This window comes from Sinocyclocheilus grahami, unplaced genomic scaffold (assembly GCF_001515645.1).
Source record: "Sinocyclocheilus grahami isolate Dianchi unplaced genomic scaffold, SAMN03320097.WGS_v1.1 scaffold470.1, whole genome shotgun sequence".
Lineage (NCBI taxonomy): Eukaryota > Metazoa > Chordata > Actinopteri > Cypriniformes > Cyprinidae > Sinocyclocheilus > Sinocyclocheilus grahami.
In genome coordinates, this window is record NW_015505649.1 from 725486 (window position 1) to 746548 (window position 21063).

The window sequence follows — 21063 nt, forward strand, 5'->3', positions numbered from 1 at the left end:
TAATCAGATTACTTTTTTCAAGTAACTAGTAAAGTAACGCATTACTTTTTTAATTTACAAGAAAATATCTGAGTTACTTTTTCAAAAAAGTAATGCCAGTTACTTTGTTTTCCCATTTATTGACTGACAGCTCTCCTGTCCCCATACTGGGAGAAATCGAGAGTACAGAGGCGTTGTGTGTGCGCTGTGTGAACATGATGTTACTGTAGTTCTAGACTAAATGTGAATGTGCATTAATTCATCCCACTCACAAAAAAACAGATTTAGTATTCATCAAAATGAATTAAAACACAAACGCAAACTCAGAATATGACGCAAACCTGCAATAATTAAATGTTAAACAACACAAATATGCTTTATGTATTTAATCCCATTCTATTAACCAATGTCTTCGATGATCCAGTTCAACACTAATAAGCACAAATTACTCTAGACAAACATTTGTGTCTTTGTTTATTGCTGAAGTGTTGAAATGTCTTCTTCTGCATTCTACTGTACGGATGTAAATGTACTTTCCCTTCAGCCTGAGGTTTATTCATTTCACGTTTGATGTGAAAAGGCTTTTATATTTGCCAAAAATAGAACTTTTTTATTTTAAAAGCAAACAAGCAAGCCCTGTCCAGATTTTAAAAGTAACGCAAAAGTAACGTAACGCATTACTTTTCATAAAAAGTAACTAAGTACCGTAATTAGTTACTTTTTTTATGGAGTAACGCAATATTGTAATGCATTACTTTTAAAAGTAACTTTCCCCAACACTGGCTATAGGACTCCCCATTAGGTGGCCTCGTTGACTTGATTTAGGTTGTAACATCTGACAATCCAAATATGTGAGTTTTACGACGCATTTCCTTATTTCAGGTATCAACATCAGCAGTGAAAATAAATCTGCAGCTCTCAAGTGAATTAATGAGCTGGAAATGCATTCATACAGTAGCCTACTGAAGAGAAAAAAGTGTAAGAGCGATAATGAAACGCAGTCATGTAATTCATAGCCTGAGCATAAAATAAAACGAACGCATCATGAATCGTTCAAGTTCAATCGTAATAGAATCGTAACATTAGAGCGCATTAGAGCATCAGAGCTCTTCTGTGACTCCCAGTGTTTTTTTTTGTTGTTTTTTTTTTAATTCAGACCTACTGTTAGAGTAAATTCTCAAGCCCCTCGGGCTCGGACACGGCACATCTCGGTGTGAAGTGCGTTTGTCATGTCACTCGGCGTCGGGTCTCACCGATCGCGCAATCGACGCGCATTGCTCAGGCGCTCGGGCATCCTGAAGAAAACCTTCATTTCGACAGGATGAAGGTGCGCTGGAGTCAAGCCTCGAGGACGGACACGAAGCAAGTTTTCTTTCCTGTCTATTCAAATGAATCGTTTTAAAGACAGGACGGTTCAAAGAGCAAACAGTGCAACATTTATTCGGATAAATGCAAAAACGAAGAGCTTCAGTATCATCTAACAGGTCAGTTTAACGTTATTTGCTTGCTATTATAGAGAAAATAGTAGGTGACGTGTGTATTTATTCTCTTAATATTAATTTTGTCCCTTTGTTGACACACAGAAATGCAGGAACAGGTTATTGCTCACTGGAATCTGAAACGGGTCTGACTCCTGCATGATCACCACTCCAGGGATCTCCAGATGGGTGAGTCAAAACTGTGTGCAGAGTAATCAATTGAACTTTGTTTTGATGGATGGAGGATCACTGATGCTACTACAAGATGATTATGTTTCTCTGATTGGCATGCCAGTATAACTGAACTGGACTTTATTGACACTGGAATGCAGGGCAGTGTTATGTGCAATGGAATATGAACTGGGAATACGCAGCCAACTAAGATGAAGTGTTTGAACACTTTCATGATGCAGTGAGATATTAGATGCACTGGATAATGGCAGTGATGGATTTGAACTTGACGACGGTCATTGACAGCGGCTTCATGGAAAGCGACCGCTCCACGCGGGTTCTGACCGGTTGCTTTCTGTCCGTTCTAATCCTCTCCACTTTACTCGGGAACACACTGGTTTGTGCAGCTGTCACAAAGTTTCGCCACCTGCGCTCTAAAGTCACAAACTTTTTTGTCATCTCGCTGGCGGTGTCAGACCTGCTGGTGGCCATTCTGGTCATGCCCTGGAAGGCTGTGACAGAGGTTGCAGGCTTCTGGCCCTTTGGTGCGTTTTGTGACATTTGGGTGGCTTTCGATATCATGTGCTCCACGGCGTCCATCCTGAACCTGTGCGTTATTAGCGTGGACCGATACTGGGCCATTTCCAGCCCGTTCCGCTATGAAAGGAAGATGACTCCCAGGGTGGCCTTTGTGATGATCAGCGGGGCTTGGACCCTGTCCGTGCTCATCTCCTTCATCCCGGTGCAGCTCAAATGGCACAAGGCTCAGCCGATGAGCTTCCCGGTGGTCAACGCGTCTCACAGGGCACTGCTGACGGACAACTGCGACTCCAGCCTCAACCGAACATACGCCATTTCGTCCTCGCTCATCAGCTTCTACATTCCCGTCGCCATCATGATTGTAACATACACTCAGATTTACCGAATCGCCCAGAAGCAGATCCGACTCATCTCGGCTCTGGAAAGGGCCGCGGAGAACGCCAAGATCCGCCACGACAGCATGGGCAGCAGCTCCAACGTGGACACGGAGAGCTCCTTCAAACTGTCCTTCAAAAGGGAGACGAAAGTCTTAAAAACGCTGTCTGTTATAATGGGGGTTTTCGTGTGCTGCTGGTTGCCCTTCTTCATCCTGAACTGCATGGTGCCGTTTTGTAAGCGCACGTCGGCCGGTCTCCCCTGCATCAGTCCAACAACATTTGATGTTTTTGTCTGGTTCGGATGGGCCAATTCGTCTCTCAACCCCATCATATATGCCTTCAATGTCGACTTTCGCCGAGCCTTTGCCATCCTTTTGGGATGCCAGAGACTCTGTCCAGGAAGCCATAGCATGGAAACACTTAGCCTGAACAAGAACTGAAAAGCAATGTCACACCAATCCTTTGCCAAGGAAGGCAGGGTGGGGGGATTTGGGATTAAGACTCTGGGAAGAGAGCCCTCCTGCTCTGCTGGAGAGCAGGGGGTGTCCCATAAGCGAGGCTAATCTCTATAAAAAGCTATACTTCCCCAAAGAATGACACAAGGGTGGTCTGTGCGTTCCCAGTGTCTTTTTCAGACAATGAACAGATTACTGAATCCACAAGTGACTTGCCGAAGTCAGAGGAGCAATGTTTTATCAAAAGAAATGTAGATGTTTCTTTGAATGTTTTGTGGAGGTCTTGTTTATTTTAAAGAAGCTGTACAGTAATAATGTTAAAGCGCTGGGCAAAACTGCAATTCAATGGAACAAATGTTGTGTATTTACTGCAAATGAGTGGAGAATATGTTCGTCATTCCATAAATATCTGAAATATCACTGACTATTTCAGTCATTTGCAATAAAATCCAGTGTAATCTGAATTGAATACATCGCTGCTTGATAAATATCTATCTCATCCTCTCCACTCTCATTACATTTCCTTTACGTCTTGCCTTATTCATGAGACTTAACATTTTTTTTTTCCAAAACAAGAGGGCAGATGGTCAATCATGAGATGGCCATCCCATTATTGCCGTAATGAACATGTATATTGTTCTGTGGTACTTGTTCTCTTCAAAGCCTCTGATTCATTATTAAACTGTGAAAGCTAAACACCACGACTAGCAGAACAGATGGCCGTAAAATAAAAATGCAGATGTGGCAGAGCGCTCATTTACGGTCATCAAGTAATAGATACGTTATTGTTGAGATTGTAATTATGTTCTGAAAGCGTATGGGATCATCGGTCCCGGTACAAAATAACACTGGATGTGATGCAATGTGTCATGTGATAACGTGGAAAATGAAACATTTAGAACCTCAGAACATCTGCGGCGAACTGAATGTAATTAATTGTGATGAGTTATGTGGTCAATTTTATGGTATTTTTGTGGCAGAGATATTTTCATGCTTTCACAACACATCATTTGGTGCTGTTACTCGTATTTCAGAGTACTGCATTTAGTGTGGTGTTTAGAGAAAGACACCGATTCCGTGATCTAGCATTACAATGTTGAAGTAGAATTAAATGATATTTAACTTATTTGACAACTGATGAGAAAGTGCATATGTAACGCAAAACATTAGGATCCATGGTGTTGAAGTTCTTTTCATTGGCTTTTGGTAAATTAAAACGTGTTTGTTCTTTCTTTTTGAACATTGTGTTTGTTAACCTATGCAAAACTTGGTCTAGAAAATACATCTCTGGATTAATAATTCCTCAGCAGCTCTTATTCTTCACTTGATGAAACTTGAATAGGAAGCAATAACAGACAGCAGGAACTGTGGCTCTCAACCTCTTAAACTTTCATTTGTTACCGTCAAGCTGTCTTGACACTGTGCAAAGCTGGCATAAATAGAGATAATAGGCTCAGAGGAACTGGGGAGTCAAATTGTTTTTGTTTGCCAGCCTCCGTGAATGTGTAAGAGTCAAGCTCTCACAGCAGGGCCCTCCGAACTGGCATTCCCACTCAGCCTCAAATACAACACTGTCATATCAGACACAATAGGAAGCATATTGCATGAGTTATTAAACAGTAGATGCTGTGCTTAAGATCCAGAAACAGCCGTGCATGAGTCATCACTGTCATTTGTTTCAGTTGTGTTTGGTCTGTGTCAGCCGACAGGAACCAGTGGGGCCACTGTGTAATTAGTGTAATGAAGAGCATTAGCATTGTATAGCGTACGTGTGCATACTAATGGACGGATACCATAGGTGTGAACATATATTCAATTTACCAGCCACACACTGGTGTAAAACTATCTTTATTAAATCTTAAACTTTTGGTGGTGCCCTGAAACCTTAAGGCACCATTTCTTCTTTAATCTAACCCTTAAGTTAATGTTTAACCTAGGTTGATTATGGAATTTGAATATGAATTAATTTATTAATAATAATTGTGACTTGAATAAACTCAACTAATTTAGATGTTAACACATGAAACACATGAATCCATTTATGTTGATTCAGAGATTCAATGACAGTAGTAAATAATAAAATAATATTAATAATTATTAAAGTACTTAAAAGCAGTTCATTGAGACACATGAATCACATTTTTACACTGGAAAAATGCTTCAGGTGGTAACAGCTAAATTAGTTCAAGTCAAAATATTATTAAAGGGGTCATAGGATGCTACATGCACTTTTAGAAGTTGTTTGAACTGAAATGTGTGTTGGCAGTCTGTGTACACAACCACCCTATAATGATAAAAATCCACCCAGTGAACAAGGTAAAAATGGTGTCTTTTACACTACCATTAAGACATTTTAACCAAACTATGCTACAGACTTTTCATCAAGACCCTAAAGAATCATATCCACTTGTGGGCAATGGGCATACTATGACCCCTTTAAAATAAATGAATATTAAATCTAATTCATTTGTATAGGGCTTTTCACAAAATACATCATTTCAAGCAGCTTTAAAGAAAGTAAAGTAGTTGATGTAGTTTTAAGAGTTTATTAGGCAAGAAGGTAGTTGTTTAGACTTAAGATATAAATAGACTTAAGATAAAATAGTGCTGATTCAAAACATGAGATATAATTCGTCTTGGGTAAATCTTTGGTCTCATGAATCTATTCGTTGTTCCAGAGCAAATAGTTTTAGTAGTATTTAATAATAGTATGTGGTATTGAGAAACTCGCTCAAAGCAATTTAGAGATTCAAATATTTATCGGTTTTGTTCAAAGCAAGAGTAAGATTCGTAAAAAGTATTAATAAAAATAAGATTGGATGCCACTGGTCTAAAAAAGTCTAGTGCTCAGGCACACATTACTGTTAACATTACTGAAGCAACCTTAGGTTGCAAGCTAAATGTAACGCTTAGCTTAACATTGTTTGTAATGTTAAGAAGTGCAGCCATCTGGACACTTAGGCCACATTGAAAAATGTATCAAAAAACATAATCAAAGATATGGTGTCTGGAAATAAGGCAAGAATGATGCTAGACCTTCAGACTCACTCATTTAGCTTTGACTGAAATCAACTGATGTAACAGTTTGTTTGTAGTCGACAAAGTAATTTCTCCTCTAGTTTGCACAGGTGTCCTAGCAGAGTAACCACAGGTGAATCAAGTTAACTATGAACACGATCCACTATACGTTAAATATTTTGCTTATGTAAAGCCTGTTTGTGAAAAATTCCACTTGCTTTTGTCATCTAATGCCACAACATTCATACATTTTTAAGTGTAACCTAAGTGTCCAAATACTTCTGTGGTCACTGTAGTAGCCTTTAGAAGTAATTGGCTACCGATGACCTCAGAGAGAGAGAGAGAGAGAGAGAGAGAGAGAGACAGAGAGACAGGAAGAGGCCCCTTAGAGAGAGACTTGCATAAGCAGTCTATTACCACAGTTTCCCAGCAATGTCAGTTTTAGGCAAAATGGGGGAGAATCATGACTGTGTTTCTCTGTGTGACTGGGGACTGTCCAATAACAGACATGTAAAGACTGGTGGAAGAAATTGGAGAAATTTGCCACACACTGCCTATTTCCACATACTCATCTGAATGATGGAAGTGCAATCAGTCCTTTAGATTAATTCTATCCCCTCTCATTTCAAATGTATAGGCTGAGAATTAAACTAAACCAGAACTAATGCATTTCTAATAGCTCGCATACAACTGCTGTGACAGATTAATAAGTAAAGGGTCACAACGGTGCGGTAATGCGTCAACAGATCCTCATGCCGAATGACAGATCTGCACGTTTGATATCAAAGGCTACAGTGACTGCTGTTCATGCTGATGTCTTAATAATAGCATTCGGCACGGGTGAGTGATGTTTTTGTTTTCACACAGCTGTTTAACCTGTCACTCAACCTCCACCTTGTCACACGAGGAGCAATGAATTCGTAAGTTGGAAACAGGGGCCGGCATTATCCAACCTTATTACAAAGATGGGTGGGTGCGGCCTGATGGGAGCAATAACACATTGTACCGCTAAAATAAATCTCAGCAGCCATCAGGCAAACTCCGCATTAATCCACACTAATCCTTGCAGTCCATTCACATGTCAGGCCCAAATGCTGCATCCATTATGCCAAAGAAGCCCCTGACTGGGACTTGAGAGTGAGTGAGTAAATTCTTCTCCAAAAATGAAAACATGCTTGAGTTGTGTTAGAGAGATTATGCAAAATCAATTGACAAAAGACAGTAGGCTGTTGACAATGGTTGAAAATGTGCCAGTGAATATAGATGCTGTCATGCTGTTTTGGATCTGTATTACTGTGCCTGGTAGTAGTTTTATCATGAAAGTAAATAATGGTTTTAAAAGATTTACATAATTATTTTGGTTTGTTTAACTGCTAACATCAAAAATCATTACAACATATAGGGTACAACAGGGCTAAAGGAACACCATAAGGAACATTTGCTACAGTAGTAACAATAAATATATTTTATTACATGACATGATTAATACCTACCATATTTTTCAGTATAAACATGGGATTTATCTCTAAGGTGGAGACTTAATTTATTAAAAGCTATTGACTATTTGTGACCCTGGACCACAAAACCAGTCATAAGTGTCAACTTTTCGAAATTGAGATTTATACACCTTCTCAAAGCTGCTTGTTGGGATAGGACAATATTTGGTCGAGATACAACTATTTGTAAATCTGGAATCTGAGGGTGCAAAAAAATCAAAATATTGTAAAAAATCGCCTTTAAAGTTGTCCAAATGAAGTTCTTAGCAATGCATATTACTAATCAAAAATTAAGTTTTAATATATTTACAGTAGGAAATTTACAAAATATCTTCATGGAACATGATCTTTACTTAATATCCTAATGATTTTTGGCATAAAAAAAAAATCAATAATTTTGACCCATGATATTTTTGGCTATTGCTACAAATATCCCCCAGCGACTTAACACTGCTTTTGTGCTCCAGGGTCACATTTGAATCTAACTATGTCATGTCAACAAATGTAAAAGTCAGACAGCTGTTTATCATCATGTCAATTACTTTGCCTTTAGCCCCATCAACACGGGCGCTTTTTAACCCAAATTCCATACATAAATATTCTAAATATTTGAAAAACTGTTAATTGAATTACCTTGAACAAAACTGAAAATCATTAACAAGACCTTTGTTTGAAAACACATTTTCTTATTTTTAATTTCTACATCAATCTATATAATACTTTAAAAAACATTAAACATCAACCTAAAGAGTTCAGAAGGACTAGCTTCAAAGGATCAACCAATTTTTATATGTATAATGAAATTTAGATGTTTAAGTGCTGCGGTGAGATTTTGTGCCATCTAGTGGTTAAGTAAGTAAGTAAGTAAGTAAGTAAATAAATAAATGCACCTTTTACCCTGGTGTCCCTTTAAAGCACTCCAAAAAAAACCTTTCCTAATATTGGCCATCCAAGATATAGACAAGTTTGTTTCTTCATTGCTCTATTATGAATAGAGAACTCATTGTTTAGCCGTAACCAGCGGTTTAAGTGAAAACCGTCTTAAAAATGAATTTGTTTCAAACACATAGTTTGTCACTTCACAAGATGTTAACTGATGGACTGGAGTGGTGTGGATTTTTGTGATGTTTTTATCAGCTGTTTAGACTCTCGTTCTGACGGCACCCATTCACTGCAGAGCATCCATTGGTGAGCAAGTGATGCGATGCTACATTTCTCCAAATCTGATGAAGAAACAAACTCATCTACATCTTGGATGGCCTGAGGGTGAACAAATTCAGCAAATTTCAGTTTTGGGTGAACTTTTCCTTTAACCCCATTGTCTGCTGTGATTTTGTGAGTTAAACCAGAAATCTTAAATTGTATTTTAACATCCCTTGTTGAACTATGACCTACTTGATACGGTTTGTGAAAGCAACATGTTAAGTGTGAGAAATTCAGAATGAAGCCAGGCATAATGAACGTAATGTTGATTAGAGTTTGATGGTTTGGCCTTTCCAAAATAGGATTGCACATTGAAGGACGGAGTCAGGGGAAGCTGTGTCATGTTTGAATGGATGCAATGCTAATGCACTGCCCTTTAGGCCTGTTTTTGAAGTGTGGTCTGTCCAATCTGACTAATCTCATCACATCACTGCCATTCGTGGACAGATGCCCTCTATCAACAAAACAAGACTCCCGCCTCGCGCTGAGAGGATGAGAGACTGAAGGACTTAGGTAGATAAAAGTGAGGGAGAAAAATAGTTTTCTTTGCATTCCCTTCAGACAAACACAAACTGGCAACATACGTACAGGCAGAACTGAAGTGCAGCACCTCAGCGGTGAATGGTGATAATTGCCAGATCGTGAAAGACAACATTACCTCTGGAGTGGTTTGGATGCCATTCAAAAGCGCAGGGCGCAATTAAGCATGACTGAAATTCCTGCTCGCTGCCAACAATTAGAGCTCCAACAAGGGCATCCAGCTCTCAAATGATGCTGCGGTGCGTCCGACTCATCTTAGGGAGCACCTGAAATCCACAGCTGCATGAGTCATGCACAACAAAAGGCTGATGCAAATAACAAAGCAACACAACAGAGCTGAAAAATATGGCAGATCAAGAAAGATACCACATGCTTACAGAGTTAAACAATCCCACCTGCTTATGGCATTATAAGTGCACTGAGCCTTTCCATTTCTAACCAAAAGAATAAAGCTGAGATTTGAGTCTGGCCTCGCCAAAAGAAGCACAAACGGTTCAGCATTCAACAAAACAGCTTTAAATAAAATTGCACTGGTGCCCACGTTGAAGTAGAAATTCTAGATTCACAAAGGCAACAGCAAACAGCAGGCTAAATATGGCCCTGTTAAAAAAAATGCTTGTCAAATGGGTTCCTGGGAGCCAGCCGACCCCCTCTGAAAAGGAAGAGTCAAATAAACTCAGCCACAGCTGTGTAGGGTTTTTACATCCTGAATATTTCATATCCAGTGCAATCCAGAAAATGACTTCATGAACAACAAGGGCTTTTAGTCTTTCTCAATTTTACCCTTTTAGATACAGTTTTTTAATGGTTATTTTAAGCAAGTCTAAAAATCAAAAGGTTATGCTTTAATTTAAGGTGCCCTTGATACAGTGTAATTATACAGTTAATTACTGAGTAATATTCATTAGCGTGTATACTTACTTTAGGGTTAGGATTAGGGCTTGGTTTAATGTTAGTAACTTTTAATCATGAATAATTGACTGTTATTAGTAAAGTAAGTACGTGTAACAAGGACACTGTGAAATAAAGTGTCATCACCTTTAATTATAAATGTAAAGTTATTTTTAGTATTTTTATGTAGTGTTAAAATTTGTATTAATATTTTGATTTAGTCTTCTGATATTTTCTGTTTTCCTTTTAATTTTAGCTTACTTTTTTGTACTTTTGTTACGTGCTTTTTTTTTTTTTTTTTTGTAATATTTTTTTTGATTGTTTGTTTTTTTAAATATTACTATTGAGATTTAATTTTTCATTTCAGTTTTAGTTTTTAATTTTAGTGCTTCAAATTCAACTTATTTCAGGTAGTGTCCACGGCCACATTTCTAATTTTCATTTCGTTTTTCTTCTAATATTGATATTTTATATAAGCTTTATTCCGGTTAACAAAGATGTTTTTAATAGTTTTGTTAAGGATAATAACCTTGATTAATGTGATGGAAAGTGTTGTTGCTTGTTGACATACTGAAAATTAGATTTTTTTTAAATTGTTATAATCAAATACGGTTTTAATGATGAATAAAATATGAAACGGTCAGGATTTTTATTGTGGTTTATCGTCAGGTCCCTAACTGAGAATCATGATAAAAAGGTGATTCTTTTTTTTTAGGTGCAGATGTAAACTTAAACTGCAAAAATCTTGCCAAAGTAACTTTATTCCAAAATGATCATTAACCTAAATCTTATAATGTGCTGTTTTCTGCTATTATGTAACCATGTGTTAAAAGCCACCGGGTCTCTGAATTTGTAACACAGATTAAGTGATTTGAACAGTGCTTTAAACGTCTAGTCTTCATCCACAACTTTTTAGTTTTTGTTCAACAAACTTAGAAGCACAATCCAAGCCTTTGCTCTTTGATAAAAGCAAGAAAAGAGGCCGTATCTTCGCATGTCACATGCACCCTACAGTCCGACTGAGAAATCGATGACTCACTCAAAACAAGAGCAACAGCTTCCAGAGGAGAAAAAAAATATATATATATAAAACTGAAAACAGCTGCATGAACCTCGCTCAGTTCATGCAAGAGCAAAGCAAGCATCTATGTTCTTGTTCTTACAGTATGTAAATGATCGAGATGCAGAGGCAGAAACGGTCACACGATTATCTCAATATTCATTGGTTTATCGCATCAGTCAAAGAGAATCAGTATTCATTGAAAGTCACATCTCCAATCTTAATACAATCCAATCCAACTCCCTCACAGAGAGGTCAAAGCACACTGTACTTTGTTATTCTGACCTTAAAACGTGCACAACCCACAGTCTTTGGGAACATATTTTGTGTACATTGAATCTCACGCTATAGGAACAGTGTTTTGTTGAACCACGGCAACAATCTGTGTCATTTTACATAGATGACTTGTTCTCGCAGTGCTGAGGTATACACAAAACTAAATTCGCCAGTCACGGTTGAGGTTATTTAAAGCTGCTGTAGTTTTAGTTCACTGGCTTTTTTTTCTTTTAGCACTTTTGCATTGCCAGTGAAATATTTATAATGGGCCCAACCTCTAAGCTAAGACCTCTCAACCTTGCACACGGGGGAAAAAACTCCACTTCCAGCCCGGAGATCAAAGTCACTGAAGTGCAAGCTCTCGTTCAGCCAAACAATGTCCACACCACTGGCATCAGAGGACCATAACTGGGTTGTTCCACATCCTGTGATGGAGAGTCGTCGGGACGGAGATATAACGTTCTCAGACAGTAATAGCCATGGGGGGAGAGCTGTGATCCACAAAGAGTTGGATGGGAGGATATTTCTCTCTCCGTGTGATTGTCTTCGAATCTGACACACTTCAGCCTAAGGCGGCGGTTCTTAACTGGTTTTGCTTCAGGACCACGGTTTTACATTGGACATTGAGTGATGATGACCCAACACGGTAACAAAACTGTTTAACAACAAAAAAAATGAGGTGTACAAAAACTGACATTTTACATTTAATAGTTGTCTTATTGGTTACCAGTGTTGGGTAATAACTGATTACATCAAATCTGGATTGTAATTAGATTATATTACGTTTTTAAATGCTCATAATCAGATTACAGTTACATTTTTCTGGAATGCATGAATACATGTGATGAAGGGGTTCCCAAACTATTGAGCTAAAATATTTACTTGAAGTCCCCCTGAGATTTAAAGTTAATATTTAAATAATTTAACAACACATTTGCATGTTCTGTGATGTCTGTTAATTGTCATACATTTCTCTTCGGAATACATTACATAAAATGAGTAATCATGATTACATAACTGACTACAATTTTCATCACGTAATTTATAGTCAATAACTACCGACTACAGTTTGTAGGTAATCCACCCAGCACTGTTGCACTGTAAAAAAAATTTACGATAAAAAAACGGCAGCTGTGGTTGCCGGAATTTTACCGTGAAAAATACAAATACAGTAGCACCATTTTAGGTTTTAACTTAAATTTACAGTTAAATACTGTAATTTCATTATCTGAAATAAGGTTAATACACCAACCTATTGAAGTACTGAAATCTGTTTTGTACCTTTGTAATACACTGATAACCACCAAGTATTCTACCGTAAAATTACATGTAATGTCCAATACAGTTTTTCACCCTATAGTAGGGGAATTTACAATTAACCATTTAACAGGTTTTTACTGTAGCATTTTTACAGTCTTTTACCGTTAAATTCACGGTAATATTTTACAGTGTGGTTTCTAAATGTGGCTCTATGAGGTTTCATTCGCAGAAACATTGTGGTCGGGCACAATGTTACAGGTGAACCTGTATTTAATGTAGTCTGGCTTTTCTTTTCTTTGTATGATTTTGTTTATGGTATTTGAGAATGTCACGACTATCACGCTTTTTAGCTTCTGCCTAATTTGGCTAGTTTCAACTGATGAATTTGTGTCAAAATGCGGAAGTTGTTGACTGGATACACTGCCTTTGATGTTTTCCCTCTCTTAAAGATGCAGTAAGAGGATTCTTAGAAATTCTGTTGAAAGTGGAGCGGACCGAGCACCAAAACACACTTGTAGACTTGTAGACTTGTAGTAAGGGGCGTGTCCACTCATGAGGAGGTGCCTGTGTTGCATTGCATTTGGGGGCGGAGCTATCAAGATAGGGGTGTGATTTTTGGGGGGCATTTGTTAGAGATCGCTTACTGCACCTTTAAAAGTTAGAGTTAGGCTTATTGACTTTGCAAACTTTACATAAATATAAGGTAGCAGCTAATTAATGCTAAGTAAAAGACACGTAAAATTAAAGGAGCAGTTTTACAGCTGAATCAAATTTGTTTCATAGTTGATTAATTTTGCAGCGTCAACACTGTTATTGAGCTGATTTGAATTAACATTGAATTGACTTGAGCTAAATAATGATGCTGTAGCCTTCTGTAGAGCTGCTTATAGCTGAATTTAACTTGTTTCATAATTGATTAACTTTAGTTATTGAACTGAACTGAACCAACACTGAACTGACTTCAGCTGAATTATGACACTATTGCCTTTACAGCAGAATTTGAATTTGTCTCATATTTGAAGAAGTTTTCGTGAGATTTTCCTGTTTATTACTGTGAAGCTGCTTTGAAGCAATCTGTATTATATAAAGCATTTTATAAATAAAGGAGACTTGACTGTTAAAAAAGATATTTAGTTGATCAAAAATGCAGTAAAACTGTAATAATGTAACAAATTATTGCATAGCTGTTTTCAGTTTGAATATATTGTAAAATGTAATTTATTACTGTGATCAAAGCTGAATTTTCAGCATCATTACTCCAGTCTTCAGTGTCACACGATCCTTCAGAAATCATTCTAATATGCTGATCTGCTGCTCAAAAACATTTCTGATTATTATCAGTGTTGAAAACAGTTGTACTGCTTGATATTTTTTTGCCAAAACCGTGATTTTTTCTCGATTCTTTGATGTAAGTTCAAAAGAACAGAATTTATGTGCAATAGAAATCTTTTGATTTCATTTAATGCATCCTTGCTGAAGTAAAGTGATAATTTCATTAAAAGAAATCAACCCCAAATTTTTGAAAAGCAGAGATTAATATTGGTACGTACTTTTGCACCAGTAGCAATACAAAGCATTTTGCTTACAGTATAAAGTATAAATAGTAAGTAATATGCTATTTGTACTGAAGGTAAGAGCAATGATGGACGGAGTTAGTGAAATCAGTCTTCACCAACAAGGATCATTATTCGCACTGAGTGTAAACAGACAATGTCCTTACTATTTACATTAGCATAATTTTCCCTGCGGTCTGCAATTCTATCGGAACACACCTACGACCCATTTTTGATTCCCAACCCAGTGACTAAGAATAACTGGCCTAAAGGATATAAAATTACCATCTTTAGCCACCTGAGTTTGTGTTAGTAGTATTTAATGATTGCATTTGTGTCATAATGAGCTCAAAATGCAAATAAAGCTAAGCATTGACGGCACCTGCATAACTAGAGAGCGAGATCTTCTGGAGGATTGCTTTCAGACAGCCTCATTCCCCTGCCGTTAAGAGGCTGAATAAAGTGATTGTTTCATGAAACACACCTGCTCAAGGGCTTTGAAGCGAGATAAAGGGATTTCCCATAATGACACCATCTGAAATAAAAGTTTCAAAATGAAGAAATGAAAATGAAGTTTCATTTCAGCCTCTGGAGTACTGGAGTCACCGTGTGCGCAGATATGACTCTTTTTGTGCTCTGCTATAGCTGAAATATGGATTTCCATTGTGCAAATATATCTTCCTCCATTTAAATGTGACATTCAATCTCACTGGGACGAATTGAACTGTGTGTTTTTGCCACATTGATGTGAACACAAAATCACATGAACCATGTGCACACATGCATTGCCCGATTCTTGGTAAAACATGCTTTTCATCATTGAATCAGCCAGAATCTTGTTTGGAGTAAGCATGTTTCTCCAAAGCTTATTGAAGAAGAAAACACAAAGTCTGAAGTTTGGTTTTACTGCATGCTCTGGTGAGCAGAGAGATGTCATGTTGGCAGGTGTGTGGAGCTCAGCACAGCAGCATCGGCTGGCGTCTTGTCCTCCCCATCAGAGCCATTGTGCTCTTTGTCAATCACTTGTGCACTGCTTTGAGCGATTACCACAGTTTATTCCATCCTGGACGCACCTCACATATTTTGTGTAAACACTGCACACAAATTATTTGTTCCAAAGATAGAAGTTGGAATTGTGTGTCTATAAAAATGACTGGCACAGGAGATTTGTTCACAGATGCAACCTTGAGCAGGTAAAAATGTTACATAAAATATACCCGGGGTCAGATGTTAGTGGTACTATGTCTTTCCATTTATATTTAGTTTTATCTTATCTTTTTATTTCTGTTGTGAAAATTATCACTAAAATGTACTGTGCACTGTTAAGTCAAGTGGTACAATTATTGCATATAATAAAAAAATAATATACTAATAAAATACTGTATATTATATAGAGATATAGTACATTTAGTATTGTAAATTTAAAAATACATAGATTTTATAGAGATACATTGTATTATACTATCTAAAACATATTTTATTGTAAACTTAAAAAAAAACTGTAGCTCTTTTTTATTTCATGGGCATTATAAATAAACTGTCTTGTCTTTTGAAATTGCTACACCTAGTGGGCATATTGCTAAAACACCAACACTTTGCAACAATCAGAATAATGTCATCCTGTGCATAGGCTATGCCTTGGCATACATAATATAATTTGTCACATGGTTCCCGGGACCGAATCTGTATAGCAGCATATAGGAAGCCAATAATGTTTTGAAGCCACTGTTTTGTTTTAATATGCTTTATCAGTATTAAGTCACACATTATTAACTTCGGTCATTAGCAGAGTTGTTGTTTGAAGTCCACAAAAGTAATCTTTTAAGAACATGTGGGAAATGCCTTTTCTGCTGATGTGAATATATTGTTTAACACAATATCTAGTGTAGACGTGCCATGTAGTTCATTTGTTTTATCTTTCGTAATACATTAAAGCATTTTAATTATATTGTAGCATAAAGATTACAAATGCAACCTTGAGCAAGTAAAAACATTGCACAAGATCATTGTGTGTGTGTGTGTGTGTGGGTGTGTGTGTGTGTGTGTGTGTAATAAAGGGTCTGGTTGATGTAGAGCTCGGCATTCACCATCAGTTAAGGCTCAAAGTCAAATCACAATACAAAGGCAAGGGTATTTTCAAAAGTGTAGACCAGACGGAGAAGACGTATCTGTTCGGTATCAGAGGACATGCTAAGACACGGTTGGTGTCTATGGAAAATAAGCAGTTGTGTTCAGTTCACTATTATATAGGGCTATTCTAGATACCCCACGTATATGTAATTACACCAGCAGAAGATTATAGATTATTTAATGGAAAGTCAGCTGTACAACAAAGCCAATTAATCTGTCATAAATCACATGCAACACTGAATTCCTTAAGATCATTTTAGAAAAGCATCAAGTCGACACATTCCTCCATTGCAGCACACTGAGAGATTTACGGACTGAAATACTTACGCGGCTGACCCGGTGTTTTAGTGCGTTTAATTAACTTTCCTGGGGCCACCAGCATGAAAAGAGCTGCACAGGTCAGCCGACATTTCCACTGATTATGAGCATAAACATTTAAAAGCCTCTTTTCAGCAGTTCAATTTAAAAAGCATTAGCAATGCTGCGGATTCCTTCTCCAAAGTTTCCCTAAAACACTCACACCTCACAAATCTGAGCAAAAATGGTTTAATCGTAATAGTTTTGCCACTAAAATTCCCAATTAAGAACAAATCAACGGTATTGGGGTAACTCTAAATCAGCAAATTCTGTAAACAAAATTTAATTCAGTTTCTTAAATGTGAATACAAAGTGTAAAATATATATTTATTATGGGTAACGCTTTATTTTAAGGACCAATTCTCACTATTAACTAGCATGCGTATTACTAGCATGAAAACACATGAATGCCTTATTCTGCATGACCATATTTGAGATCCCTCACCCCATACACTTAACAACTACCTTACTAACTATTAATAAGCAGCAAATTATAAGTTTACTGAGGAAAAGTTCGTAGTTTATAGTTAGTTAATAAAGGGGTCATATGATGTTGCTAAAAAGAACATTATTTGTGTATTTGGTGTAATGAAATGTGTTTATGCGGTTTAAGGTTCAAAAACCACATTATTTTCCACATGCTGTACATTATTGTTTCTCCTCTATGCCCCGCCTTTCTGAAACGCGTACATTTTTACAAAGCTCATCGTTCTGAAAAGCGAGGTGTGCTGTGATTGGCCAGCTATCCAGTGCGTTGTGATTGGCTTTTGCCACTAAAATTCCCAATTAAGAACAAATCAACGGTATTGGGGTAACTCTAAATCAGCAAATTCTGTAAACAAAATTGAATTCAGTTCCTTAAATGTGAATACAAAGTGTAAAATATATATTTATTATGGGTAACGCTTTATTTTAAGGACCAATTCTCACTATTAACTAGCATGCGTATTACTAGCATGAAAACACATGAATGCCTTATTCTGCATGACCATATTTTAGATCCCTCACCCCATACACTTAACAACTACCTTACTAACTATTAATAAGCAGCAAATTATAAGTTTACTGAGGAAAAGTTCGTAGTTTATAGTTAGTTAATAAAGGGGTCATATGATGTTGCTAAAAAGAACATTATTTGTGTATTTGGTGTAATGAAATGGTCAGACCTGGTCCTTAAAATAAAGTACATATACACATAAACACATTTGAATATGGATTTGTCATACAAATATACTTTATTCTAAGGTTATGTGGTAAAATATATATTTATATACTTTGACATTTTCATCAGTGTGACTCAAAATCACACTAAGATCAATATATTAATGCAAAATATTGGGTCATATAATATCCTAAAGTGCCCTGGTAGAATTACAATAGCGGCATTACATTGTGACACTTTAAAAAACCTGCAAGTCTACATTTCATTTGTTCTTTGTGGCTTCCAAAGTAGATTACACTCTTAAAAATGAAGATTTTTAATTGGAATCTTTTGTTCTGTGAAGAACCTTTAACATCCATTGAATTTTTCCATTGAATAAAAGGTTCTTTATATTGTGGGGAGAAAAAGTATATTCTTTACACTAAGAAAAATGGTTCTTTTAAGAACTGTGCTCTTGTAGGAGAACCATTTCGGGAACCTTCAGCATCACTGCGTGAACCTAATTTTTTATCCTTAATTTTTTAAGAGTGTAATGTTGCATTCAAAAATGAAAATGAAAAACAAAAATGTAAGTAATCCTAAGCATATAAAATTTTACAACTCCCTATCAAACATAAAAATGTCAGTATGTCCAGCAGATAAACCAGAGAGAGTTGATTCAATAGATCCTCTAGACTGGCTCCACAGAGAAGCCGTCTTTGGAGAGAGGACACACGCTGTAACCCACCGATGTGGAGTATATTCCTACAGGTGCAAAGGGTAGCATATGTCTGCTGAAAGGGAAAGACTGTCCGCACAATAGAGCTGCTGTCTGGGTATGCGTAGAGAGTGTAAACGGCAGAGTGAGGCTGGGATGTAAGATGGGTTTGCTGGTCATTTTGAGCCTCTCCAGCTCTGCCTCCTGCAGCCGCTTGGCCTTCGCTCTTCGGTTCTGGAACCAGATCTTCACCTGGGTCTCGGTCAGGCTGAGAGAGCTGGAGAATTCGGCGCGTTCGGCGATAGACAGGTATTGCTTCTGACGGAACTTCCGCTCCAGGGCCAAGAGCTGAGCGGTGGTGAAAGGGGTCCGGGGTTTACGGTTTGTCTTGTGCTTTCGCAGAGTGCATGTCGCGGGACTCGGCGGTCCTGAAAAATTAGTTCAGAAATTAGCTTGTAGACTAGTAATAAACAGCTCGGGCAGACGACTAATTTGTTTTAACATTGGACGAACTCACAAAGTGCACACACCAGGTCATATCTGCTGTATTCTGTGTCTTTCTCATTATGCCTGTAAATACTGATTTTGTTTCTTTTTTCATCTTGATGATGCTGTGCTTGTCATTTGGCTTAAGATTTTGTTATCTAAATCCTAAAACTAGATTTTTTTTCTTTTAAATTAGCTTTTTCTTTTTTTAATCAGGCTTCTATGTTTAGTTTCAATAATTTCACTTTAACGGCAAAGAAAATGTCATTATTAGTCAGTTATTGAATGCTTTATTTTCAAAAATGTGTTATTTTCATAGGAGCCTGTTAAAAATGCTAATTTAAAAGAAAATTGTCAAACGGACTTGGAGGTTTTTACACCTTAAATCTTCATTTGTGACCCTGGACCACAAAACCAGTCTTAAGTGTCAATTTCTCAAAATTGAGATGCATGCATCATCTGAAAGCTGCATACATAAGCTTTCCATTGATGTATGGTTTGTTAGGATAGTTCAATATTTGGTCGAGATACAACTATTTGAAAATCTGGAATCTGAGGGTGCAAAAAAAATCAAAATATTGAGAAAATCATCTTTAAAGTTGTCCAAATGAAGTTCTTAGCAATGCATATTACTAATCAAAAATTTAGTTTTGATATATTTACGGTAGAACATTTACAACATATATCCATGGAACATGATCTGTAACGTAATATCCTAATGATTTTTGGCATAAAAGAAAAGTCAATAATTTTGACACATACAATGTTTTTTTTAGCTATTGCTACAAATATCCCCCAGCGACTTAACACTGCTTTTGTGCTCCAGGCTCACATATAGGCTATACAATTTAAAATGAAGACCTAGGGTTATTCTGCGAGAATCACTCACTAGAAATCACACTGACACCAGTTGATTGCAAAAATGTCTTAGTTGTGAGAAAGTCTGTAAATGCCACATTGTTTAATATTTAATATCATGTCATTCAGACATTGTAACGTTATTATTTAAGTGTCCGAATAGTAGTAACTTACGCGGTGATAATCTGGGTTTATTGATCCAGGAAGAGTCCTCTTTGACAGATTCACAGCGTTCGGGGAAATCCACTGACTCTGAATAGATCACTGGATTTATTATGCATGGCATCTGAATCGGTTCTTGTGAAGTTGATTCACTCCGTCCTGCTTTCTTCGACATGAGGGCTTCGACGCTGAACGGGAGACTTTGCGTCCGGACTGAGCGCTCCGGCGGAGATGACCGTGAACCCTGACCATCATCTTCTTCATCGGAAGACGTTTTGCCTTTATAATGAGCTGAAATCATTCCTGGGGGGAAATAGCTATAGCTATATTCCACATGGAAACTTGAGAAAGAGCCTGCAGATGCGCTCGCTCTCCGTTGCTTAACTTTTACAATAACTTGGCAAAAGTTACAAGGCTATCCAAAGTTTGAACCAATCATCGTTCACTCAGGGCTGCGTCTCAAATCCTAGGGAGCCGCCTACTTAGACAGCTTTTTGGACATCCTGAGACACCGAATGAGTGTTTGTAGGGATGTGAACGCGTGATTGTCTCATCAGGAGATCTGCAGTCAAGTTCCTGAGCCGTTAAATGATAGTCTTCACGGATAAAGAGGTTATATTTAGAGCGAAATGTGGTGTTTATAGTGGGGAAATATGTAAGCTAAAATTAGGCTTGAAGTTTTTCTTCAAATTGCTCTCACATCAGTAATTTGTTCACTTTAAGATGCACAATCAAGCTATATAAAATCACTTCACATAGCCACTTTTTCGTTTACAATAACCATTTTATAGACTGAGAACAATACAAAGTTGCCTAAAATATATAGCTACAGCAATTTATCAAAAAAACCTAAACACAGCAACAGCAAAAAATGAAATATGTTAACATTTGTGACATACATTTGGAGGGGAATA

The 21063-nt window shown here is 37.2% G+C and overlaps 2 protein-coding genes across 3 annotated transcripts; one reads left to right on the forward strand and one right to left on the reverse strand.

The window, feature by feature from the left end:
* Positions 1–1224: 1224 nt before the first annotated feature.
* Positions 1225–3322, forward strand: drd1a (dopamine receptor D1a). 2 transcript variants are annotated; one of them, XM_016235530.1, is made up of 3 exons: positions 1225–1463; positions 1563–1646; positions 1790–3322. In XM_016235530.1, exon 3 carries the CDS (start codon positions 1882–1884, stop codon positions 2983–2985), a length of 1104 nt encoding a protein of 367 aa, XP_016091016.1. In that variant the 5' UTR covers positions 1225–1463; positions 1563–1646; positions 1790–1881; the 3' UTR covers positions 2986–3322. The 2 variants fall into 2 exon arrangements, with proteins under 2 accessions (XP_016091016.1, XP_016091015.1); XM_016235529.1 differs by having other exon boundaries at positions 1563–3322.
* A 15294-nt stretch (positions 3323–18616) lies between these two features.
* LOC107553334 (homeobox protein MSH-A-like) lies at positions 18617–20519 on the reverse strand. Its single transcript, XM_016235531.1, has 2 exons — positions 20162–20519; positions 18617–19071 (listed from the first exon to the last, which is right to left on the reverse strand). Exons 1-2 carry the CDS (start codon positions 20448–20450, stop codon positions 18617–18619), a joined length of 744 nt encoding a protein of 247 aa, XP_016091017.1. The 5' UTR covers positions 20451–20519.
* Positions 20520–21063: the final 544 nt, after the last annotated feature.